At 35.9% G+C, this 26,747-nt stretch overlaps 2 protein-coding genes across 4 annotated transcripts in view; one reads left to right on the top strand and one right to left on the bottom strand.

Annotated features, from left to right (window-relative positions):
- The window catches only part of LOC127155856 (dynein axonemal assembly factor 8), a 29,744-nt gene extending 14,327 nt beyond the window's left edge, over nucleotides 1-15,417 (top strand). The window contains exons 29-30 of one of the 2 annotated variants that reach the window (XM_051098407.1): nucleotides 959-1,051; nucleotides 15,278-15,417. In XM_051098407.1, the coding sequence (XP_050954364.1) occupies nucleotides 959-1,030 (72 nt within the window). In that variant the 3' untranslated portion in view covers nucleotides 1,031-1,051; nucleotides 15,278-15,417. Of the gene's footprint in view, nucleotides 1-958; nucleotides 1,663-15,277 lie in introns of those variants that run through there. The other variant, XM_051098399.1, reaches the window with a different exon arrangement.
- On the bottom strand, nucleotides 2,779-24,846 carry unkl (unk like zinc finger). 2 transcript variants are annotated; one of them, XM_051098419.1, is made up of 16 exons: nucleotides 24,721-24,846; nucleotides 23,618-23,827; nucleotides 20,412-20,588; nucleotides 18,655-18,788; nucleotides 18,395-18,530; nucleotides 18,125-18,242; nucleotides 17,944-18,028; nucleotides 15,326-15,492; nucleotides 14,741-14,929; nucleotides 14,093-14,155; nucleotides 11,171-11,348; nucleotides 9,587-9,679; nucleotides 9,271-9,504; nucleotides 8,700-8,896; nucleotides 6,436-6,693; nucleotides 2,779-6,238 (listed from the first exon to the last, which is right to left on the bottom strand). In XM_051098419.1, the coding sequence occupies exons 1-16, from the start codon at nucleotides 24,783-24,785 to the stop codon at nucleotides 6,083-6,085; spliced, it is 2,460 nt and encodes an 819-aa protein (XP_050954376.1). In that variant the 5' UTR covers nucleotides 24,786-24,846; the 3' UTR covers nucleotides 2,779-6,082. The 2 variants fall into 2 exon arrangements, with proteins under 2 accessions (XP_050954376.1, XP_050954386.1); XM_051098429.1 differs by lacking the exon at nucleotides 14,741-14,929 and having other exon boundaries at nucleotides 24,721-24,804.
- Between the last annotated feature and the right edge of the window lie 1,901 nt (nucleotides 24,847-26,747).

Here is a 26,747-nt window from a genome sequence, read left to right on the forward strand (position 1 = left end):
TTACTGTCAAACTGTTTTCAAGGTAGAATTCTGTTACTTTACAATTCTGTTACTTAACATGTCAACTCTGTTTATTAACTGTTTTCACACACAAAAAAATGGTTTGAATCTCATTAAAACATTGATTTATTTTTACACCCTTATAATATTTAAACATTTTTTTTTAATTCTTTATATATATATATATATATATATATATATATATATATATATATATATATATATATATACACACACACACACACACACACATATATATATATATATATATATATACATATACATACATATATATATATATATATACATATATATATATACACATATATATACATACATATACATACATATATATTCATACATACATATATTTATATACACACACACACACACACACACATATATATATATATATATATATATATATATATATATATATATATATTATATAAAGTACATCTTCAGGTATGTATAGGTGAAATATTATCTCAGTTTCAAGTGTTGGAATGTAAGGACTGTTTGTCTAATGAAACAAGAAAGATTTGTCCTGTTATGATTTATTGTTATTTCTACACATTGCCTAATTTGTCCATAACAATACCATTTTTTCACTAAAAGTAAAAGGGAAGTAACTTGTGTTTGGCAAGCATTGAATTATTAAAATTAAATATGTTTTCAATAAGATACTGGGGGAAAAAATGTTATTGAACAGTTTTTTCTAAATTTTATGAAATGCCAATTACAGAATAACCCACATACTTACCTACACAGGTAAATAGAACAGAATTATACTTCTGGTATTTTGTCTGTTAATCTACTTCAATCAACGAATTTTAAAAATCGAGTACACAAATTGAGTCTAAATAATGTTTTTCCACTATAAAAAAACATTTGTGTAATTAAAAGTTTCCATGGACTTTTTTTTTTTAAAGTGTACCTTACTTTTCTGTGCCTGCAGGCAGTGAAATTGCTGCGTTACCTGTTTGATGATCTCCGTCTTGACAGTCATCACCACGTAGCACCACCATAACCAGGAGTTTTTCCATAATAGGTACCTAGTGCTAAAAATTTAGCTTTCTATATTTTCACATGACATTCTCGCCGTGTTTTCACACTGTTAAAGCAATGAAAAGAGTGTCTTAAACTTGCTAGTGCAGAAAAGTCTTTTAAAAGTCTGTTTTAAAGTAGCATACTAACTCCAGAAGAGTCACATTGAATTTCTTAATTTGATTATAACTTGCACAAAATGTTCTTAGTCCACTTTGTAACTGATGATTCACAAGTACATGGGGGGAAAGAAGAAGACAAAACACTGGAGGCAGGTTAAAGATCAAAAATTATTTAATTCCCAAGATGACAAAAATAATTCCATGAATTCTGTAAACCATTGCATAACTGCTGTAGTGTAGACAAGTGTTAACAATTTTTTAAATGATACACTACAAGAGAAAGATTATGCATTATAAATAATACCATCTTAAGTAATTCTAGTGAAGAAAAACCTCTCTGGCCTTACACGCAGTCAAAACGTACAACTATTCCATAAAGAAGCCTCCATAACTTAAACACAGAACTCCCAGTAAATGGTTTTAAGGTCTTGTGTTGACAACACATACACAAAGTATTATATCGACAGCAAATTGTATAGTATTTCAACACTAATTAGAATATAAGCTGTTCTATATATCGATGCATACTGTACCAAAATAAGGGATATGTTTCTTCCTCGCAATATAAATGATTTCCTCATTTTGACTTGTGAGCTAATAAATCTGTGATTTGCAGTTTCCTTTGAAAATTGGACATCTCTCGCTATTCTACAGTTCTCCTGTAAAACCCTGAGAAAAATACATCTCGTATTTCCATCAAATTGTTACATGGATAAATACACAAACTTGAAAACTGCAATTGTGTTTAACTTAGAAATTTATTCGTAACGTATCGCAATTCACAAAACTAGTGCTACATCATTATAGATTAACTGTTCTCTAAGTTATTCCAGTGACCCATTTTATATCTAATTTGAATGGTACATTCAATATTCAGGGATTTTAATGTTCGATTAACCGTAACATTAATTATAGGGAACAGTGGTTCCAAAAATTCTGCCTTTTTTTTTTTCTTTTCTCTTTTTATTATTATTATTTTCGCCTCTTACAAAAGTTTACTATTGTAATAGGTATCTTCCCCCTGGCTAGTTCGCTAAATTTAACCAGTTTCATATGTAATATGTATATACAAGATTGCATAAATCCTTAGGTTCAATAAATCACACTACTGATAGAGAACAAAATTAGAAAAACAAACAAATGAATAAAAGAAAAATCCACAAGAATGCAAAAAAGAAAGAAAGAAATGATTATTTTCCACTGCAGAGCATTATGGTAAATTACCAATACATTAATTTACACATTGCTAAACAAAAGAGTCCTTGGTGCTTCTTTAATTACAAATGCCTGGTCAACATTAAATGGTCATTTTTGTTAAACATTACGGTTGGTATTTAAATGGCTGATGCAGACAGGGGGCTTTTTTTGTGTGTAAAATCATGCTGTGGTTTAGATTTATTGTGATTAAATGATTACTACCTGCCATTCTGTAACCAGACACAGAAAATCAGCTGGAAGCCCAAACTCGACTAACTTTAATTTTGTCTCGCTTCATGAACTCTTCAGATGAGCTGCTACTTTTAACACACCCTTGGTAAAAAATACAATTGCAAAACACCTTAACTATAACTCTGACAGTAGACACTGTGTACATGCATGATCATGCTGACTTTTCAACAGTATTAAATGTTTTTTTTTTTTTTTAATCAGAATTACTCAAACTGAAATGTTTAAAAGGCAGAGTAGTTAGGTATTACTTTAATACACGGGACTCTCGTGCATTGAGAAATACAGATTAAAATATCCCAAGGCACTAAATTTCCTAAGCTGGAATTCTTCATTTGTTCAATCAAAAAATACTTTCAATGTGTTTTTATTAAAGGCACAAATTTGTTCCAAAGAGACTTGATCCTTACGAGACATTTAAGTGCAGGCCTATGTTTTTCTTTTCTTTTCTTTTCTTTTTTTTTTTAAACATTTTTTACTTATTACAATGACAGGCAAGCATAACTAGGCCAAAAAGTGAGGTTTAAGGCTAGGACAATGTAGTTGTAACCCACTGTCTGTCTCAGCCATTTCAACGAGCATGAACAAGGGACCCATTTTACATCACAATCAAATATGTTCTACACAGCCATCGTAGACAACATTTGACAATACATTAATAGACTTCAAGGTTAAAATAAAAAATAAGTTAGAAGATTTCTCATTTCATATCCAAATTCTGAATCCCAACTAAAACACAGAAAAACAAACACCAGTCAAATGGAAACTAAAGAAAGCACCGTACGGGCCGAGTACTCTTTTAAATTCCTGACAGCATACAAGTAGTGCACAACAACTAATGTTTCAAAACTGATTTTACGATAAGTACTAGTAGTATAAAAAGAAATAATATATACTTCAAATAAGCACTAATCCATATGGCCACTTAAGAATATTAACACAAATATTCATTCATTACTATGACATTCCTTCACTGTAGCTTACAGCCAATTCAATACTATGTTATCGTTTTCACTGAGAAATTGAAGAAACAAAACACAATCTTCTTCATAAAGATCTGTGATTCATTAGGATTTTTTGAATGCACGTATGTAAATAAGGTACTAGATTTGGTCATATCCTAACTATTTCCTCAGAATGTTAAAATGAAAACGCAGTTATAAAATCGAAGAGAACAAAGAATAGTAAAGGTCTTTGGTAGAAACTACAAAAATGGGCATTCAGTCCATTAATATTGTCAGCAAAAGCAGTTGGCATAGTTGTCCTGTCAAATTAAACATTGAAAAACTGACATAGTAATTGTACACCACTTCAATTGAACTTTGAAACAAGTAGAAACTACAATACCACTTTGGTTCATTTGAGTAAAGTCCGCATTTGATTTGACCGCACTCTTCGCGTGAGAAAGAAATGTGGTGTGAAATCCCAACAAAACCCTATGGTCCAATAACCAAACAATGGAGCTAATCCCTCAACAAAGTGACACGTCCGCAAAGCTCTTGAACACTTGAGTGTCGGAAACACCGCAATACCCCGAGCCGCTTTGATCCGTTTCAACCTATCGTACGGAAAAGAACACTCGGACTAGAAAAGATAAGCACAAAGTCAATGCGTTTGGAGCATTGCACACGAAAATATCTTTTGAATACTCGACCAACAACTGGATACGCCTGCTCAACACGAACACATTTGGCAGTGTGATTTAGAGCTTCAGCTGGTTAACAAAAGTTACACACTGACACATGCAGTGAGCTACATACAGACCTTGTGGATTAAGATACGAACGCTAGAACGAAAGCCGAGAGAAATCATATATTTATATATACACACGCTGTCTTCGCCTCGTGAAGCTGAAAGAAAATACGAGGACAATTCGATAACCATCCCTTTTGAAGTAAACTGTTAATCCCGTTTTTTTTTGTTTTTTTTTTTCTCCAAAGAAAAAGAACTTGCACCTTTGTGTACCTGACAATTTACCGCACGAACTCATTGCTGTAAATATGAAAGGAACGAGAGAATAAAAGAAAAAGTTTCAGATAACACAGTAGCAGGTCATTTCAATTAGATTACCTAAGCACATTACACTGTCGAATTTGGATACGAAAACACCGATGATTTCTGTCTGTAAACACTACAGAGCACTACAAGTCTACACATTTCAATAAACAGAAATGTACTAAGCCAGTTTAGTTTTTGCAATCAAAGAAACACACATTTCCTGATTTGAATATCCCTACACGTTTAAATTAAGGATGATTCAACGTTTCTAAGGATAATGAAGCTGCACCCAAAAAGCACCATCGTTAATGAAGGAAAAGGATCGATTCTTTAGCTGAACCTCAGAGCTCAGGCACCGACCGGGGTCCAAGTCTCTCGGAAATACTTTACTAGTACTCAATTGGGCCGCTAAATGCTCCGATAATACGGTACTACTGGAAAAATACAAACTTTGCACAAGCTATGGGTTTTCTACTACAATCCTAAACTCTTCACAGATGCTTCAAATGTTTTTTAAGGCAAGGCACTTAAGAAGGGAGTGGCCAGGAATCAGATATATGTTCTGACATATCTGAAAGGCTAAAATCCAAAAAAAAAAAAAAACTGTGTCGCACAGACACATGTGCTCATCTAACGACTACATCATGTATATCTAAATAGTCACTATAAGACGGAGAAATCGATTTACTAAATGCCTTAGCATACAGTATGTGCCTTACTGATATTACAGCTGCTGGTTATGCCTAAAATGCATTCAAAGTTTGCACTTATTTGATTGAAAAATTTAAGTAACAATGAAAGTAATAATAACTACTATTTAGTACTATTTTATATGAAACCTAACAAGATATATACACTATACCATGATTTAACAGTAAGAAAAATGAAATATTCTATTATGTTTCACAGTACACACAAAAGCTTCATACTTTAGCGTATTTGGGAAAAAATATAATTCTACGAAAATAAAAAAAATAACAAAAAAACTACAAAGCAGCTTAAAGCAAAAATTCTAAAAGAAAACAAAAATACCCTCAGACAAATTTCCAAGTCAACAAAGTGCTTTTAACAAGAAATGAATCCTCTTCACACAGCTAGTAGCAATAATGGCGTCGGGCCGATGATTTTGTGGCTAACAGTCAAATCAGGGCCAACCGACTATAAATGCCAAAAGCAAGAACCAAGGGGAAATAGTTTAATGCTTTATGAAAATGGATAATCTAGCTTGTACAAAACAGGTATTGCATTTAAGTACTTGATTTGTATCAGTCAAACACCACTTATTAGATTCTAATAAAACTAATCAATTGAATCACTATATGAAATACTGAAACACAAAAAATGCTATTTAGAAACTGTAAGCATAATAATAATAATTATAATAATAATAATAATAATAATAATAATAATATGTATTAGTAGTTCTTCAAAGGGCTAAATCATTAAATAGTACCTTGGATAGCTGTACATCACCACTTCAATATTTTCGTCTTACAGTAAGGACATTCCATTTTACCAGACGCACAGTTCTGACAAAGTACATAATGTTGGCAAGGCTGCAGGACAATGGAACGATCATGCTTTTGGCAAACTATACATTTCTTTGACTGAAGCTGATATATTACCTGTGTTGAGAAAAAGAAGAGTTAACATCAGTCACACTCTGACAGATTCAATGCAGTGCGTCATGCATCACTGACTGACATCGTGTGGATGTTAAACCACGTTGCCTACTCTTGTCGAGAAGAGTACGACGCTCTACTTAGAGTGTGTGTAAATGTGACATGGTGACGTATGTGTGTTGGGACCTGGTCCTTCTTACCCCGTCTATGAGGTCTAGGTCAGAGCGCAGCTGGCTCTGGATGGAGCGGAGCTTTGGCAGGGGGAGCTGGTCCAGCTCGCCGTAGCTGCGCAGGAGGGGCGTGTTGGGGGAGCGACACAAAACGTCAAAGTCTCCCTGCAGTTCCTTCAGCTTGCGCTCGGTGTCCTCCCGCTTCTGCTCCGCCAGCTGCCGCTCCGCCTCTGCCGATTTAGCTTGCTCCTTTGCTTCGTGAGCATCTTTCTGCCACGCTTCACAGGCCTGTGAGAGATACGTTTTAATAAGACGTTCCTTCTGATGATGATGATGATGATAACCAAACTGACACCTTCTAGGTGTTTTTTCCAAGATGCACCGCTAAAGAACAATAGACCAAAACCTGGAAACGAGTTAGCAACGCAACGAACACGTTCAAGGCCTGGAAAAGTAGTAATGACATTGTTAAAGTAGTCCATGTGACATCAGTGGTTCAACTGTAATGTTATGAAGCTACGAGAATACTTTTTGTAAAAGAAAAATAATGACTTTATTCAACAATTTCTTCTCTTCTGTGAACATGCGTTCACAAGAGTACCACAACACATATGTAGAATGTCCATCTCTCTAAGTTCATCATCTGTACATTCTGGTTGAAATACAGTTGAGGTCAAAGTTGACATACACAGAATCCAAAATAAGTGAGATCATATAAAATGCATGTTATTTTTTATTTAGTACTGACCTGAATAAGATGTCACATAAAGGAAGTTTACATATAGTCCACAAGAGAAAATAATAGATGAATTTATAAAAATGACCCCGTTCAAAAGTTTACATACACTTGATTTTTCATATGGTGTTACCTTAATGATCCACAGCTGTTTTTTTGTTTGTTTGTTTGTTTGTTTAGTGATAGTTGTTCATGAGTCCCCCTGTTTGTCCTGAACAGTTTTTTTTTAACCCTTTCCAACAATGACTGTATGATTTTGAGATCCATCTTTTCACACTGAAGACAACTGAGGGACTCATATGCAACTATTACATGAGGTTTAAATGCTCACTGATGCTTCAGAAGGAAAGGATCCTTTTGAATGTGAAGATCAGGGTAAATTTAACTGATTTTGTCTTCTTGGAAACATGCAAGTATCTTCTGTAGCTTCTCAAGGGCAGTACTAAATAAAATAAAAAAATTGATATTTAGGCAAAATAAGAAAAATGTGCACATTTTCATTCTGTTCCAAAAGTTAACACCCCTGACTCTTAATGCATCGTTTTTTTCTTCTGGAGCATCAGTGAGCATTTGAACCTTCTGTAATAGTTGCATATGAGTCCCTCAGTTGTCCTCTGTGTGAAAAGATGGACCTCAAAATCATACAGTCATTGTTAGAAAATGTTAAAATACACAAAAATGCTGAAAAACCACAAAAATTTTGTATGATCCCTCTTTTTTTCATAAAATAATTAACATTTTGCAGATTCTGCAAGGTGTATGTAAACTTTTAACCTGTACTATAAGTAAGGCTGGGCAAAAAAAAAATCGCAAGGTATCTTGAAATCTTGCAACATTTTTTGTTTAATGTACAATGTGTATCATCTTCTGCTTGTAAACAAGGCATAGCACATCTGGGTTCTATGTGAACGCATGGTGAAGACTGACATGGAAGAGAAGAAATTGCTAAATGAAGTCATTATTATTGTTTTCTTTGTGTACAAAAAGTATTCTCATTGTTTCATAAAATTTGTGGTTGAAGAGTGGCTGAACCCCTGATGTCATATGAACTATTTTAACAATGTTCTTACTACCTTTCTGGACCTTGAAGGTGGTAGTTGCGTTGCTGTCTATGCAGGGTCAGAAAGCTCTTGGATTTTAATTAAAAATTTGTGTTCTGAAGGTGAACAAAGGTCTTACAGGTTTGGAACAACATGAGGCTGAGCAATTAATGACAGAATTTTCATTTTCGAGTGAACTATCCCTTTAAAATAATGCAACCCTGAATTATTTTCTGCAATAATCCAACAGCCAATGGAAAATCCTATTGTTTTTTGTTGAGGGAACCAGGAACCATCATCACCACACCGCTCTACAGCTCGAAGTGTCACTGTAATATAACAGCTTCAATAAGCACAGTTAAGCAGCGTCAGCCTCTGTTTTCTACAATAAAACTAGGCATGAATCTCTCAGCGGTGACCTACAGGACAAACTGAATGGCTGCTTGACAAAAGCGCTTGTTTCTAAGCATCACTCATCTCACGAGGCCCATAAAAGCAAGCAAGCAAGCACATCTGACCTGTTTGACTTGGTGCCAAGCCTCCTCCCATTGCTTTATCTTGCGCTTGGCTTCATCCAGTTCTCGGAGGAGCCGGCCAATGTCTGCACTGCTGGAGCCGACGGTGCTGGAAGTAAGGCTGCTGAACACTGGAGACGGGCTGGGAGAGAAGCTGCCACTCATAAAGTCCCATATTCCCCCTGCTCCGCCATTTAGACCTACGCCAAAACACAATGACATCAGCTCAAATATTCACAATACTGCAATCGTGATATCCACCTTTTTCTTCCCGTAAGAGTGGGTGCGGCCATTTGTAAATTTTATGGGTCTGGCTTCCGGTCTCATCCATGTCCTGCTATTTTAGTTAGTTTTTCTGCTTGATATTGCAAACTTGTGTATCTTACAATGCTATTTTATTGTATAATCTTAATTATGAATACACTGGTTTGTAGTGCAAAAAGTTGTACCCTTTACTACACATTGTTACGTCTCCTTATTTCCCTACAGTGGATAATGAACCGTAAGTCTCGCCTATAGGCTTACTTCTGTGTTAGATACAAAGACGGATAAAGTTTAGGAAACTAATTCTCACCTAAGGAGTTCTGCGTAGACGTAGGTGTTCCTAGAAGGCCGTGCTCGGTTTTAACGGGTGGTGCCTGTGGCTGGCTCTGCTGGGAGGCCATTCCAGTGAGGAGAGACTGGGACAGGGATTGAGACAGAGAGCTGAGCGGGGAGGCAGATAGAGATGACGAGGAATGCAGAGAGGAAGACCGAGCCAGAGAGCCAGGAATATTGACAGGAGCAGAGCCTCCTAATAACCTCTGACCTATGTGGGGGGAAACGTTTGAACATTAACTGCATCCTGTACTTTATATAAGACAACACAAAGTTGCGATGTAAAGTCTTACTTGTTAAACCAAGGCCATTGTTGTCTTGGTCTTCTAGCTCTTTGTCGAGGGAGGCAACATTGATGTCACTAAAATTCAGGTCAAGTGCAGATCCTAAGAGCAAGAAAAGTAACGTGCGATTCAATATCTGTGCTACGTGGATACAAAACACAAGCTACACTCTGAAAAATAAAGGTTCCAAGGGGGTGTTTTTGCAGTGATGCCTTAGAAGAACCATTTTTGGTTTTCCAAAGAACCTTTTAGTGGACAGTTCCTAAAAGAACCATTTTGAAGAACATTTTAAAAATCTAAAGAACCTTTTCTGAAGGTCCATTTGAAAGGTTCCATGGATGTTTTCTTCACAGAACTATTGATGCCAATAAAGAACCTTTATTTTTAAGAGTGTACTTAAAGGAATAGTTCTTGTCGTGCCGATAGCCTTGTGGGCTGTGCGCCGACATACAGCGCTGTTGCGCTACGAGCGTCCCGAGTTCGAATCCCGGCTTGAGGACCTTTCCCAATCCAGCCCCCTTCTCTTTCTCCCAGTTCGCTTCCTGTCAGCTAATGATTTGTCCTATCACAATAAAGGCAAAAAGGCCAAAAAAAAAAATCTTTAAAGGGATAGTTGACCCAAAAATGAAATTTCTGTCATTAATTACTGTCATGTCGTTCCAAACCCGTAAGACCTACATTCATCTTCTGAACACAAATTAAGATTTTTTTTTTTGATGAAATCTGAAAGCTTTCTGACCCTGCATAAACAGTAACACAACCAATACGTTCAAGACCCAGAAATGTAGTGAGGACTTTGTTAAAATGGTCCATGTAACATCAGTCGTTCAACCTTAATTTTATAAAGGTACGAGAACAATTTTTGTGCGCAAAGAAAACAAAAATAACAACTTTATTCAACAATTTCTTCTCTTCCGAGTCAGTCTTTAATGTGTGTTCATGAGATTACTATGATGCATGCCATTTTAACGATATCCTTACTACCTTTCTGGGCCTTGATCATGTCAGTTGCGTTGCTGTCTATGCAGAGTCAGAAAGTTTCAAAATTTCATCAAAAATACCTTAATTTGTTTTCTAAAAATGAACAAAGATCTTACAGATTTGCAACGACATAAGCATAATTAATGACAGAATTTTCATTTGTGGGTGAACTAGCCCTTTAAAGAGACCATATTACAGACATCTCATAATGATGTTTTGTTAAACTCATAAAAGGATTGATAATTCAGTTATTCATCCTGCAGGATACAAAGCATTTCAGTTCACAGTCTATAATAACTATACATCAAAGGCTGCTTTTAGGCAACAGTCATATATGTAACTTAAATTATCGTAAAAGCAGTCGTGAAGGCAAAAGCACTTACCATCCATTTAGCTCTGTGCTGCTGAGTCACTGCTGCTGCTGCTGGTGAGTTTTAGTGGATTCACTGACTTATGGCTAATGCATTGCCACAAATACAGCTTCCACTTCACTAAACACTCTGCATTTAACTGCACTGCCTTATCTGGGCTGAGTCTGTCTCGTGTACTTTTACCCTTGGATGTAGCGTTTGGCTGGACGGCTCTATGATGAAAGAGTGCTGCGGCACTTACCTATTACTGACTCTACGGTATTGCTGCCTGGATAGAAAGGCGTGGCTTTTGCATTCATGGTTGATAAAGTGGTGGGTGACGAACTGTCAGATCCGATACTGGAGGCCAAGCTGGACGTGATGCTCGATGTTATGCTGGATGCTAGCGGGTTCACCACTGAGAACACACTGCCATGAGCCTGGGAAAAGAAGTAATGCGACACAAGACAGCGTCAAATATAATAGGATCCACAAAGAATAGAATGAATCTTTTACAAATCTAGTTTAGAACTGAAGCAACAAGATTTTAGAAAGAAAAGGGTTAGTTTGCCCAAAAATGAGGGTGAGTAATTAAAGACAGAATTTTCATGTCATTTCAAATCTGTAAAACCTTTGTTCATCCTCAGAACACAAATAAAGATGTTTTTGATAAAAAACAAGAGCTTTCTGACTCTGAATAGACAGCAACACAACTGACACGTTAAAGGCCCAGAAAGGTAGTAAGGACATCAATAAAATAGTCCATGTGACATCAGTGGTTCAACTGTAATTTTATGAAGCTACAAGACTATTTCTTGTGTGCAAAGAAAACAAAAATAATGACTTTATTTAAAAATTTCAGTCTTCACTGCTCGTTCACGAGAGTACCATCACACAAAGCAGAGTGCATCCCCCTGCGTCAGCAGCACCACACACAGCACAGAAGAAATTGCTGAATAAAGACGTTATTTTTTTAAATTATTTTAATGATGTCCTCACTACCTTTCTGGGCCATGAACATAGTTATGTTGTCTACGCAGGGTCAGAAATCTCTTGGATTTTATCAAAAATATCTTAATTTGTCATTCAAAGATGAACAAGTGTCTTACAGGTTTGGAATGACATGAAGGTGAGTAATTAATGAATTTAATTTTTGGGTGAATAGTTCATATTTATGTTGCTTTCACAAAGTTTTGGAAAACCTCACCTATAAATGAAAAATGTTTTTCAAATATTAACAAGTGATCACTGTGTAGCAGTTCTGTTATATATATATATATATATATATATATATATATATATATATATATATATATATACAGGGGTTGGACAATGAAACTGAAACACTGGCCAATATAGTGTTGGAGGTTTCATGGCTATATTTATGCAGCCTGGTGGCCAGTCTTTACTGATCGCACATTCCACCAATAAGAGCAGAGTGTGAAGGTTGACTATGTGCACCCAATAGCTCAAACATTGTACCCTGAAGGTGGTGCCGTGTATTAGGATGATAATGCACCATTACACACAGCAAGACTGGTGACAAGAGTGATTTGATGAACATGAAAGTAAAGTTAAACATCTCCCATGGCCTGCACAGTCACCAGATCTGAATATTATTGAGCCACTTTGGGGTGTTTTGGAGGAGCGAGTCAGGAAATGTTTTCATACACCAACATCACATAGTGACCTGGCCACTGTTCTGCGAAAGGAATGGCTCAAAATCCTTCTGGCTACTGTGCAGGACTTGTATTTGTCATTTGAAATAATGCTGTATTGGCTGCAAAAGAGGCCAAACGGCATACTAATTGTGGTCTTTTTCAGTTTCACTGTAACCCCTGATTATAATTTCATTTTTTTTTTTTTTTTTTTTTTAAGAAACTTAATAACATAAGACTTTTTCATAACCTGATTATAATTTCAGGACAGTTCTGCTACCAACTGTCGACATTTCTGCATTCATGTCCCAAAAATTTTAATCCATAAATAAATGAATAGATAAATAAATAAAATGATTTTGAATGTTTTTTTTTTGTTTTTTTTTTCCAACCACTGTTATTTTAGTATCATTTAAATATACTTTTATAGTACTAATACTTTGCTTTAGCTTTTAATTTTATATTGGTAATTGTGTTATGTGCTTTTGTAGTTGTTTTTTTTTTTTTTGTATTGCTATTTAGCCTTGATTTATTTTTATTTACATTTCACTACTGTTAGTACCCTATTTTACAGGATATAAGTTATATTTAAAAGAATGTCGTTTTGACCCATTCTGGCCTTATAGTCAGGTATGACTGGATTTCCAGAAAATACATAATTAAACTCGATTAGTTTAGTTAGCTGTCAAGTCAATATTTCTTTCATTTTTAGTTTTTCATGTAATATTGCAGTTTATTTATACTTGGACTTTAGACTTCAATAAACTGAAAAAAAAAAGTTTTAGTTTACAATAACAACACTCTTTTTAGCAGTTAAATTTAAAACATCTGTGAATACATATATTCACACATATATATATATATATATATATATATATATATATATATGTTTCATAGCAGTATGTTCAGATGATGCTTGTTTCCTATACATTGATTTATTTGTGGGGGCTCACCACAATATCAAAACTGACTGCTACAAATACATTTTTCAAAAAGCTTTGACTTCACTGAATAAACATAAGCACTTAACGTTTCAAATTCAAAACATGGCACTAGTGTTTTTCTATTAGTGTATATCTGAACCGACTGTCTTAAAGAAATTTTCAATTTCATTTTCATTTCATCTTGCCTGTAATGCCTGATAAAGCAATGTTTGTAAGCGCAGTGCTGCTTTGTGTACAGCCTTAAAAAAATAAACACTATTTTTGCACTCCAAAAGAGGCACCTATTGGCAATGTATGAATTTACATTTTCATTTAGACCGATGCGAAAAATCAACTGATGATTTCACGCAGCAAACATGAAGAATTGTAAATGTGAACCGGTTTATATATCCCACGGGGGAAGCCTTGCCACACATAGAGTGCAAGTCTGTGGGAAACGCTGCGTAATGTAATAATTTGATTTCTTGGAAATGAGGATGAAAACATGGAATATAACATGATCCACTGCTCCAATCACATTATGTCTTATACAGTCCTTATTTGTAAAGTTATAAAATGCATGAATGTGAGCACTTGCTTTACCTGTTTGTCTTGGTCCATTAACTTTTGATTATTTTCCCCAGACTGGCTCTTCTGGTTCTTTGCCTGAAATCAGATAATACATCCTATCATGTGACCTGATGTTGTTAAGGCAACCAGAGGTATTATAATATACCTGCTCAGGAAGCGAGAAAAAAAAAAAAAAAAAAAAAAAAAAAAGTAAAACACTTTTTTAAGCTGTTTGTGACAGTATAACATTACAGCGTGCTTCGTTTTGATATTTTATGATTACCACAGCATGGTCATGTGGCCACGGGGTGTTGTTCTCCGATCACTACAACATTAAAATTATTTTAGAGCTCAGCACATAAATGCTAAATGAAAAAAGTGCACGTGTAATGCATTTCAAAGCCAATGGTTTAATACCTACACACACAGTGCTGCCACACCCTCAATCTCAAAGACTGAAGTGCAGCTTTTCAACAACAACAACGGCTGAATACTGACAACTAAAGACAAGTAGTTTTCATTTAGCAACAAACCACTGAAAAAACACAAGCGAAACGTGGTGAGAACAAATGAAATGACCCAAGGGCAAAGAAATCAAAGTGAAAGCTTGCAGTGTGTGTCATGCCTGCAGTCCTGCAGGACGTCCCTTTAGAAAGGGCTAGAGAAAACGGCCATGTGTACCTGATCCTCCCGTTCAAAACCCGGAGCTTTGGGATAGTTAGACGTCGGAGAGGAAACACTGGACGTGGTGGACTCTGAACAAAAGCTACCATTAGTAAAGCATTTTGGCCTGCTGATGGGTCCAATTGGGGACAAAGAACTGTTGCTCCCTGAGCCTGGTGTTACAGTTGGACTATTAGAGCATGATACCTGAAGAAGAAAAGCACAAATGAGCTTAAAAATGTGTTTTGGAGCCAAATAGGTGATTTTTTTAATTGTTGATTAGGTAGATCCAAATGTGAGAGGTTTTAGCGCAGCATAAAAGAAAAACAGCCTCTTTTTTTGGTCTAATGTGAATCAAGAGGCATTTGAGTATAAAAGGCCTGATTTGAATGTGCGTTAGTTTCCCTTTTCAACACAGACTGCAATAGGCAGAAAAGAATGCAAAGCAAACCAAAGTCAATAAAATGAAACACTGCTGAAATGAAAAGAGAAGGAGTAGCTCTATCAACGAAACAATCAACTGCTCTCTAAACTAAGGACATTTCTCTACCACAGATGTAAGACAGATGCAAGACAAGTGTGAGAAGGTGAATGCAAACATACGTTTCCCGTCTGGCCGTTGTTACTGGCGCTGCTGGTGATGGAATTCGTGTTGCCGCTCCACTCGCTGACTGGACACTCTGGGTATTGTGGCGAGCCCAGCTTGGACTGAGAACCCGACTGCATTGCTGTGAGCAACGTGCTCATGGTCTCCTCTGTGGAAGGAATTCCTTCATTCACACACACAAATAAATAGTCTTTAGAGTCATGAACTTTGGGCTGCACGCTTTGGAGGGAATCAAATTACGAAATAACTTGCGATTTGATATTTAAAGGAGATTTTTTAAAGAAGCTCCAGGTTGTTTTTAAAGCACTTATTGTTATTTTTGCTAACAAAATATTTAAATAAGAAATATCACTACTGAAATATCACCAAAAACTGCATTTAAAAATATTTAGAATAGCAATTTTATTTTACAGTACAGTTGTAAAATTACAGAGTTTCATTACCATTAAAATATTCATGGCTGTCTTAATTTTTTCCATTTTCAAATGTTAAACCATTAAGGTTTTTATTTTTGCAGAAAACCACAGAGCTTCTCTTTTGTTGACAACATTCAGTTTATAAGCGCTTCTCATTGCAAGTTTAGGAAGATCGTTGGCTCATGTTGTGTTCCAAAGTGCATGTTACAAGTAAAGCAAACTAATAACAGATGCAGAGATGAGGGACAGTTCACCCAAAATGAAAACTACCCCATGATTTACCATCAAGCCATCCTAGATGTTTATGACTTTCTTCTTTCGGGCGAATGCAGGGGAATAGGGGAATGGGGTTAATTAAGGCCTCATGAAGTGAATTGATGTGTTTGTGTAATAAAAATTTTATAAACCGTAAACTACATTTTGCTAATTGTCATATGCACGTTCCAGTGGAAGATACAGGATGTAGCATAATCTCCGGTGAGAATATGCTAGTCTCGCAAGAGCCAAGTTTCGTTAACAGCAAAGGAAAACCAGTCTCCTCTAGGCTTATATCGAAATCTTCCAACATTTTTTTTTTACAAATCCTCGTTGTGTACTTCTAAGTTGTGACTGGTGGTTTGTTTTGCTCTCTTCCGCACTTCCGTGTTCATCACGCCATTCGCCTTCATCCTACGTCATCCTCTGGAACGCCACTTGCTCGGGAACGCATGTACGACAGTTAAAGCCTTTTCACACTGAACGTGATGCGAAAAAGCGAGGTGAATTGCCAACGAACGGTGCTTTCACACCGAGGGTGAAATGACTGATCGCCTTCTGCTAATTCACACCCACGCGCTAGGTGGCACGACCAACAACGCATTTTTCCTCAGGTATCTCGTATATGTATTTAACATCGTCTGCTGCTCAATATACAGCATTAAATTGAGATAAATAAAGTTTGGTTCTACGCCAGAAACACATCTTGAAATATGAATAAATGTACAATTAGCACTGAGCTATATTTGAAAATGTATGTGATTAATGTTTTTTTTTTTTTTTTTTTGCTTAAACCCATTTAAACGATCATCAAGTTCTTGTAATAACTTCCAATTGAGATCTAAAGTGGATACAAAGAGACATGCACTCTTTGCTTTCTATTTTTTTTTATGTTTCCTGTATAGAAAAATGTTTCATTTTTTTGTCATACGTAATGACAGCAGATAGGATCACATGATTGACAGATCTAGAATAAACGCGCCAAATCAACACTGGCACACATGGAAGAAATCGGACAGTGCTCTTCAGATGACATAATTCAGTGGGAAATGAAGAGAATTCTGTATAAAAAAAAAATGTAAGAATAAATCTGTTTTTTAGATACTAATGATAACAAGACTCAGCATCCACTCGCTTCTCTCTCGGAATACTTTTCTTCTGTGATTGTTTACACTGCTTTTCAAAATAGCGCACATCTCTATCCTTCTGCATATAGGGCAACAGCAGTTGCTGTGGCCACGTGATGTAATGCTCGAATCTTATTGGACGGCCCATGTTTTCGATTTGCAAAACTAAAAAGATATGCCGGACTGGTTCGACGGTCTGTGTGGAAGCATCCATAGGAATCTGTTCTTTTATTCAAGCGTGTCATCACGTGCGACATTCGTTTCACTTTTTGTGCTGAGTGTGGAAAGGCCTTTAGCGGAACCTAGAGATTATGGTTTATAAAGTTTTAAATATGGATTGTTTTTTTACAAAACCACAGCAGTTTGCTTCAGAAGGCCATTACTCACCCCATGGAGCCATGTGGAGCACTTTTTATAATGGATGGATGCACTTTATTGGACTTGAAAATCTCAACACCCATACACTGCCATTATAAAGAGGAACCAGAACATTTTTTAATTTAACTCCGACTGTATTCGTCTGAAAGAAGAAAGTCATATACACCTAGGATGGTTTGAGGGGTAAATCATGGGTTCATTTTCATTTTTGGGTGAACTATCCCTTTTAAAACACCAGATCATGAGCTGCTAGCGCTTCATTTCGAAACACGCAGCACATATATTTCATTAAGTCACAGCCTTTGTGACTTGATAAATCACACACAAATCATATTGTAATTTTGGTTTTATAACCACACGTGAACTCAATAAAATTACTGCACTGCAGGTATTTAACTTCAACACACTGCAATCAATCATCATTAGAAACATGCTTACTTTCCACATGTGCAAAAGCACAGAATGGACCCCTTGGACAGTATCCAGTTTGCCTCATGTCATTGCATTTAGTAGATTTGTAGATCTTTAAAACAAAGAGAGACGTTGGTGAGATGATAAAAATAATGTCAATCAAATTAATTATAAGTCATTCAGCGTTGTAAAGGTGTGGCGGACTCACCTCTGGGTGGAACTGCTGTTCGGTACGAGAGTGGCAATACTGACAGCTGTCACCGCTCTCACACTTGGAGGGTTCGCCCCATTCATCGCCATGCTTTACACTCGGGCAGGGCGTCGATCTGCAAAGACATCCAAAAATTTGTATGTTATTCTTAGATGTGACCAACCAAAATAACAAGCACAAATATATGATATGTCTCCAAATAACGTCACTTCCACTGCCAAATGTGTTTTAGGTGTCACTGTGTGTCGACTTCTGTTTCCATCTCACCTGTATTTGAACTTTCTGGGATTTCTTCTCCTATCTCTGCTGTTGTGATAGTGGGGACAGGCATAGCCCTGCCTGCATAGACGTGGAGGCTTGGTGCACTGCTCAGTTTTATAATTGGCCAAAACAAAATTGGTGTCTGCAAAAAAGGGGAACAGAAACTGATAAGTTGACCAGACTGTCATTTTTGTAACCACTATTACTGAAGTCTCTGATCAACTGTTGTGGTGGGCTTGCATTAGTGTGGGAAAGATTTGTGTCACCTTGCCAGCGTGGGTCCTCATTCAAGGTCTTCTCAATCATGGCCTGGCTGGCCAGCACACCCGGCTGCAGGTCAGGAATTCCCTCTCCAGATCCCAACTGGCCGTTCTGCAGAGCTTCCTGTGCCTGGATTTCTCTGTGAACATAATTATGCAAGTCAACCCACCCATTCAACAAAACCAACACTAATTCCGAATGGTAGATGTAAAGAAAAAAAAAACCACTCTTGATGTAACCAGCTATTTCCACATACACGTTTGCTAGGCAACTGCTGAGATAGCATATTTCTTGTTATTTAATCACTGGTAAGCCACATTTCCAGGCCAGATCAAACCGTTCGCGGCTGTTTTGTGCAGACTGCTTGTCGACGCAGGTGTAATTGAGTCATTGGGAAACAACAAATATGGTATATATTTGCAAATTAGGTTAAGCAGCCTCTAATAAACACTCTTGACTGCTCTCTTATCAGCTGAATGCATATGTAAATACCTATGGTGTTAATCAGCTGAAAACTTGCGTTTTGCAACTGAAAGCAACCGTCATAACACAACAATGTCTAGCGCAAACTGCTGTTATTTTGAGATTCAAAGTTTTTACACTAGTTGGGGGTTGGGAATCCTGGCAGAAATTCCCCCGCCACTGAAAAACAGGAATTTGAGTGCCACAAGCCAAAGAACTTCCTTTTCCAACTACTGCCCTTAAGCTTTCCCTTGCACTCTAAGAAATGCAAATATGTACTTGCAACGTACATCAAATGATTAAAACTGTAACTACACTACTACTCTGAATTTTTTTGGTTGTTTGTGTTTAAAAGTATTTTATGTTCACTAAAGCTGTATTTATTTGATCAAAAAACCAAGTAAATATGGAAAACTATTAAAATTTAAAGTAACCGTTTTCTATTTGAATTCATTTTAAAATGTAATCTATTCCTGTGATGTAAAGCTGAACTTTTAGCATCATTACTCCAGTCTTTAGTGTCTAGGGCCTATGAAATTCAAATTTATTCAAATTCCTTTTTTTTCCCCATTTTAAGTTTTCTGAAATCCAATTAAGTTTTTTTCTGTTTTAATGGTTAAACTAAGAAATATTAATCAAAAGGCATGTCTAATTATTTAAAATCATGAAATGCGTGCAATTTAACATCAATTTATTAAAAGTTTAACAACAATTACATTCTAAGTCACTATGAAATATGTTTCATTTTATTTTTCTCAAATTCAGTTTTATTTTGCTCAAATACTTTGTTTTCCATTATATTTTTTTGGATTTCTTTTTTATTAGTTTCATTACATTTTAATAATCAAAAGCATTTCTAATTAATTTAAATTAATTAAAATTTTGTTTCAGGATTTTTTTTTTTTGTTAAACTTTTAATAAATTGCTGTAAAACTGTGTAAGTTTTAGAAATATTTAAGTTTAAGAAATATTTAAACTGGGGGGGGGGGGGGGGCTGAATGCAAAAAAATTAAAACAGAAAATAATGCAATTTGGGAAAAAAATAAAACAGATTTCATAGGGCCCTATACTTGTAATGCGTTGCCCCCAACACTATCGGTATGTGTGTTTTGGTGTGTTTTTTTACAGTAGCTGCGCTAACAGTGGATTGCTTTGACTGTAGGAACATTCCTCATTAACGCATGGGCCAGGGGGCATGTTGATTTGCATTTTTTTCCTTATTAATCATACAAATTTAATATGCTAAATTGACACCCTGAGATTGACACTCTCACACACTGACAGCGACACAAAATTCTACCTGATGTCATAAACTGGTGGCCGTAGGTCGTGTGGTCCATGAGCGAAGGCGCAGTGGAGGCCGTTCTTCACACAATGCCCACGTGCATCCGTCTCATGGATGCAGGTGCCGGTCTTGTAGTAGCGTAAATGGTACTTGCGCTCTGTGTCACCGGTGGTCCGGTGTAAATAAGGGCAACTGTGAAGAGAAAAGCACCAGTGTTGCTCATCAGGATGCATGCTCAGTGAAAGAAATACATTTTGATACTTTGATTTAGAATAGATATTTCACAAACATGTACAGATCAGTGCATTTCTTTGTGAATTTGATAACAATAACAAAGTGAAAGTAATGCAAAGCACTAAACACAAATGTAAATCAATGATAACAACAGAAAAACTCCTTCCCAATGAGTGCACTCTTGGAATGATATATTTCGAAATACTGCATGAGGCTTGTGTCACTGACTGCTTACTACACTGCCTTGAAAAAAATAGTAAAAAAAAAGACGTTGGACACAAACACACTACTGCACTTACCTTCCTGACAACTAATTCTAATATTCAAAAATACAAGTGACAGTGTGATACATAAACAGACAACAAAACTTTACAATTGCTTTATGCTAAAATAGATCGTCAACACTGCTGTCCAAGAACTCTTTTTATTCCTAGTAAAATACACTATTAATAGTACTTAATGCATGTTAAACATAGCATGCAAAATAAAATAAGACATACAAGTGCAAGCATCATCAAAGCGTCTGCAAATGCTGATATTTCACAACTTTAAAACAGTCAAACACTTGTGAAATACTTCCCGGCTGTTAGTTATTTTGCAAGACATACTGGCAGACGGTACACATACGTAGTGTAAAGGAGAGTAACGTCTCTACGAAATTCTGAAATATTACAGTGCACGTTTGGGGCTGTCAGCACAGCACAAGAGTCTAGAAAATAACTAAATCCGCATTCAGATAACTGCACTTTTTAGTTTCAAAATGTATACTAATGCACACTGCTGATACATATAACGCAAATGCTGAGATTAAGAGAAATAGGTATTTCTAAGAAATATGTTTATTTCTAAGAAATCATTTAAGGCACACAGAAAACGAGGCTGTGAGAATCCAAGCAGCTCCCTGGAAGAGAGCAGATTTATACTGAAAATGCTACATACCCAATAATCTTCTCAAATATAGCAACTGCATCTTGTTCAGGTAGCAACAGTAACTATGGCAACAGCAATGATGTCATCATAGGACGGCTGTTACTGGATGAATGAACGTGTGGATAATGCCTATACTGAAACTGTGACATACATTGCTAGAGAGATTCAGCAGAGACGTGGGACCAATCGTTTAAGAGTTATATTTACAATAATAACACTAACACTGGAGTATCCTTCAGTTTAGGTGTAGATAAAGAAAAAATAACTACATTTGTCTACCTAACATAAATGTTTGTGTCAAATAAATGTTGTAGACATCACTACATTGTTATGTAAGGTATGAAATATATGAATAAATACTAATTTTAAAATAAATGAGATGAAAAAACTCCCATATATGTGGGTCCTTTATTAATAAATAGGTGCAAAATAATATTAAACATAATAGAAAAATAGCTGAAACAAGCATCCACAATTACATATCGAAAAATATGATTAATTTTGTTTTTGAAATTGTCAGATTAGAACAACAACAACAACAACAAAAAAAACGAATTATACAATTACTAGTGTTGCAAAATCTTTAGTAAAAACTATATTTAAAAAATACTTTCAGATATAATCTATACATAATCAAAACTTTAACAGAGATTTCTTACAGGATACTATGTCAATCTCTCAGAAAAATCTCCTGACTCCATACTACAACTTTCCCAAAATCAAAACAAAGTGGTCATGCCACTATTTACATTTGAAGCTTCAAAACAATCTTTAGGGAAAAAAAAACCTGGCACCTGACTAACAGTAGAGTCACGTGGACACTACAGTAATTATCTGATCCATTTATAGAGCCTTTGAACTCTACTGTTGCACAATTCCAGCAAAACTAGTGGTTTAAATACAATTTAAGGAATGAGAAACTAGCATAAGCTAAACCACAAACAGCACACATGTAAACAACCCTTGTTTATGTTTTCAAATAAGTAGTGGGATCAATAAAGCATCAAAAGATCCGTCTTGAGCACTGTTTTTATTAATTGTCAAACCATTTAACAGAGAATAAAATATGTGACCCTAGACGACAAAACCAATTTGTATATGTGTAGCAATAGCCTACAATATATTGTTATAGATTTTTCTTTTATGCCTTCCTATCGTAAAAATATCAACATTTTTGATTAGTAATATGCATTGCTAAGAACTTCATTTGGACAATTTTAAATGTCAAAAAATATACCCTTATGACTGGTTTTGTGGTCTAGGGTCACATATACAACCGGACTAAACTGGACGTGACGGTGTTTTGGAAAAACTTCGAACTATAACGTGCTTTGTAAACACACGAGTTTTCCTGAAGCAAGGGCTAGTAAACATTGTAATAGCAGCGAGCCAATCAAAAAAGTGTACGTGCAAGGGAGAGCCAATCACAAGCCAGAGAACAGGGGGCGTGTCATTCGACTCTCTAAGAGCAACACACAAGGAAGGCAACAAAAATGACTCTCCACCATCAGCCTTCTGACCTTCATTTCCAAACCGAAGCTATACATTTCTGCTACACATAGGGGCAAACTGGGAACTGAGAGAGGAGTCATCAGTTAAAAGTGGAAGTGAAACTCGAGAAATAAATGCACACACCCACCAAGGGAAAACAACACCGTTAGCAGTAAAAGACTAACGTTACAAGCGAAAGCGATCTAATAGCCAATCCACAGGGAGTAAAACATTAACATAAAATAAACACGATAGTGAATTTACAATGCATCAGTCTGCTAAGCTGCACATTTTATGAAGAGGGCGTGTGCTAAGAACAAAGCGAGTCAAAACACTACATGTTCATGCATACTAAAAAAAGTACAAATCTGAATGCATGCACACAAAATGCATGCGTTTACAAAATAAGTCGTTGTTGTGATATATTAGAATTATTAAAACAGCCATCGTTTCTAGCAACCCAAGCACACGGTTGCACTGCCCATGCAAAATAAACACGACTGCGCGCACTGGCGCGAAAACATGAGTGAAAACTGCAGCATAAATAACAGAAAAAAGTTCCTTACTCGTCTCCATCGGGACATATTCCTGTTGTTTCATCATACTTCGTGCAATATACATCTGGGCTGTAATTAAAAGTCCCGTCTCTTCTTCGTATGGGTCTCCGTCTTCGCTGATTTAGAAAATGCCAGTGGAAACACGTAAAGGGTCTATGCTGTGTGCATTTGTGCTGCAAAAACAGTGGGCACTGCTCGGTCCTGAACTCCTTCAAATATCTATAATCAAAATGGGAAAAGGGCTTTACAACCAACCACTTTCGCACCACTTGAGTGATGTAAACAAATCAGTATTGACAGAATCAGACGCTGTAATGTCGACGTGCGTTCAAAGTTTGGAGCCGTGGTGGCTGTTTACACTGCGTAGTTTCTTACACGCTGCCATTCCACAACAAAACTAGCACTGGATACATATTTTACGTGTTAAATCCTCTTTTCACCAACTGTAAATATATAATGTTCGTTTTATGTGTTTATAAACATCTAAATGGGAACGGGATGTGTTTAATTGTTTGACAAATTAACTGTAGCCACTGTGAGCTATTTATCAAGGCTTTCCACTACAACATTAGAGGCTTACGCCAAGTACTCCGCGATTAGCGTACAGAGTTACGTCAAATCTTCGACGTACGTTCCATTCAAAGCAACGGTGCGTACGGCGGGAAAAGAGCGTAGAGTAAGAAACATGGGCCGAGGAAGGAGGCGGATGCAGCTAACAAACCAGCCTGCTAGCTACATCTAGCGAGCGTCTCGACTCGCTCGTCTTTGCTGCTATGCAATGTACATGTCTTCAAGCTTTTACACAGGCAGCCTTTGAGCAAATAAGCGAAGAGCACTTTCTTAAGTTTTCAAAGGCACACGGCGCGATTAAAGCTTTGATACGGAAAGCACCGCAATGTTTATAGCAGAGGAGATTGCTGATTTCATTAACATTGATATGTGAGAGCCGCGTGCATTCGGAAGAATTTACAAAAGGAAAAGCACCATTTTAAAACGCACGGAGGGAGAGGAAACAGCAAGCGTTACAAATACAAATCCGACAGTCGAATATCGAATAGTCATCGGGTTCCGCTGAAACGTATTTTCGTCCATTTAATGTTTACTTTACTTACGTATAGTGGGTTGGTTTCTCGGTTTGAGGAGAAGCGCTCGCCGCCGTTTTCGAAACCGACGGCATTTTCAGTCAAAACAATAATAGCGCGTGCGCGGGGACCCTCTCGTCTACTCATGCTCTCGCGCGCCGCTGCAAGGCCAATATGAGCAACTGGCGGGACAAACAAACACAAGACAATGGCCATGCTGCATAGCAGCACACTGCTATAATGCAACGATCCCTCACGCAAACCAAGTGACTATTTAGACTGTAACGTGTAGTTCGCAAACATTATTCAGAAACATTCAGAAAACTCAAAGCATTATTTATTTATGCTTATTTAGTAGGCATTTATATGTTGTTGTTGTTTTTTTTTAATTCCAAGACTGCAGCGCTGATATACAGTTGAAGTCAAAAGTTTACATACACCTTGCAGAATCTCCAAAATGTTCATTATTTTACCAAAATACGAGGATCATACAAACCGCATGTTAGTTTTTTTAGTACTCACCTGAATACTACGTTTACATATAGTCCACAAGAAAAAAAGGAGTTTGATTTATAAAAATGACCCCGTTCAAAGGTTTACATATGCTGTGTTGTTACCTGAATGATCCACAGTGTTTTTTTCAGTCATGAGTCTCTTGTTTGTCCTGAAGAGTTAAACTGCCTGCTGTTCTTCAGAAAAAAATCCTTCAGGTCCCACAAATTCTTCGATTTTTCAGCATTTTTGTGTATTTGAACCCTTTCCAACAATGAGTGTATTATTTAATTTTTTGTTTCATTTAGTACTGCCCTTCAAAAGCTACAGAAGATATTTACATGTTTCCCAGAAGATAATTTTACCTTGATCTTAAAATTCTAATGCATCATTTTTCCTTCTGGATCATCAGTGAGCGATTCTGCATGGTGTATTATACTTTTGACCTCAACTGTAGTAGTAATGATCTTCTGATTTAAAGCAATTTCACTGTTGTTAAATATATATATATATATATATATATATATATATATATGTAAGATTGAAGACCATGTCTGAAGTAGCCTGCTTCAAGTATATATCACTTCTGTGACCGTTACTATTGCAAATCAACTTTGTTTTTATGAGAGGTTTTGTGACCTCAACAAACAATCCCGGAATGTTGCAATTTAAGATTTTTTTATTTATTTATTTTTTTAATTCCAATCAACTTTTTAAATTTAAAATCAGCATTTATTATTACATTTTCAGTTGCAGGAGAAAAAAATATCCAAAATTAGAGTGTATTCATCAAAATTATTCAGAATACAATAAAATGTAATATAAATACAAAACAATACTTATTTAGTATAGGCATTTATATATTTTAAATGATAATATTTTTATATATTTTCCCTAATGTGATATTAAAGACCAAATCTAAAGCAGCCTTCTTCAAATATAAATTTTGTGGGGGGGAAATACGCAAGAAAATTACATATACTTAAAGTATATATATATATTTTTCCAGCACCCGTTTTACCTATTGCAAATCATCTTTATGTATTTTAAGTTATATGGAAAAAACAAACAAATCCCTAAATTGATTTTTTTTAAATCTATTCATCTTTTAAATTTAAAACAACACTTATAATTACATTTTTAGTTGTAGAACAAAAAAAAAAAAAAAAAAAAAAAAATCCAAAATTAGAGTGCATTCTTCACAGAAATGCAATAAAACGTAATATAAACACAAAACAATATTATTTAGTAGGCGCAGTGCTGATACTTAGTAGTGTTTTCAGATTTAAGACAATTTCACTGTTGTTTAGAAAGAAAGAAACATAACCAAGTTCCTAAATGTGAGATTGATAACAAAATCTAAAGCAGTCTACTATAAGTATAAATTCTGTTGGGGAAAGATACGCAAGCAAATTAAGTGAAACTGAATCCAACATCTAAAGTAGTCTACTTCAAGTATATATTCTTCCAGCACCCGTTTAATCGATTGCAAATCATCTTTACGTATGTGGAAACAACCTAAATCATTTAATGTGTAATTGAAGACTTTTTTTTTTTTTTTAAAT

Source organism: Labeo rohita, chromosome 3, assembly GCF_022985175.1.
Source record: "Labeo rohita strain BAU-BD-2019 chromosome 3, IGBB_LRoh.1.0, whole genome shotgun sequence".
NCBI lineage: Eukaryota > Metazoa > Chordata > Actinopteri > Cypriniformes > Cyprinidae > Labeo > Labeo rohita.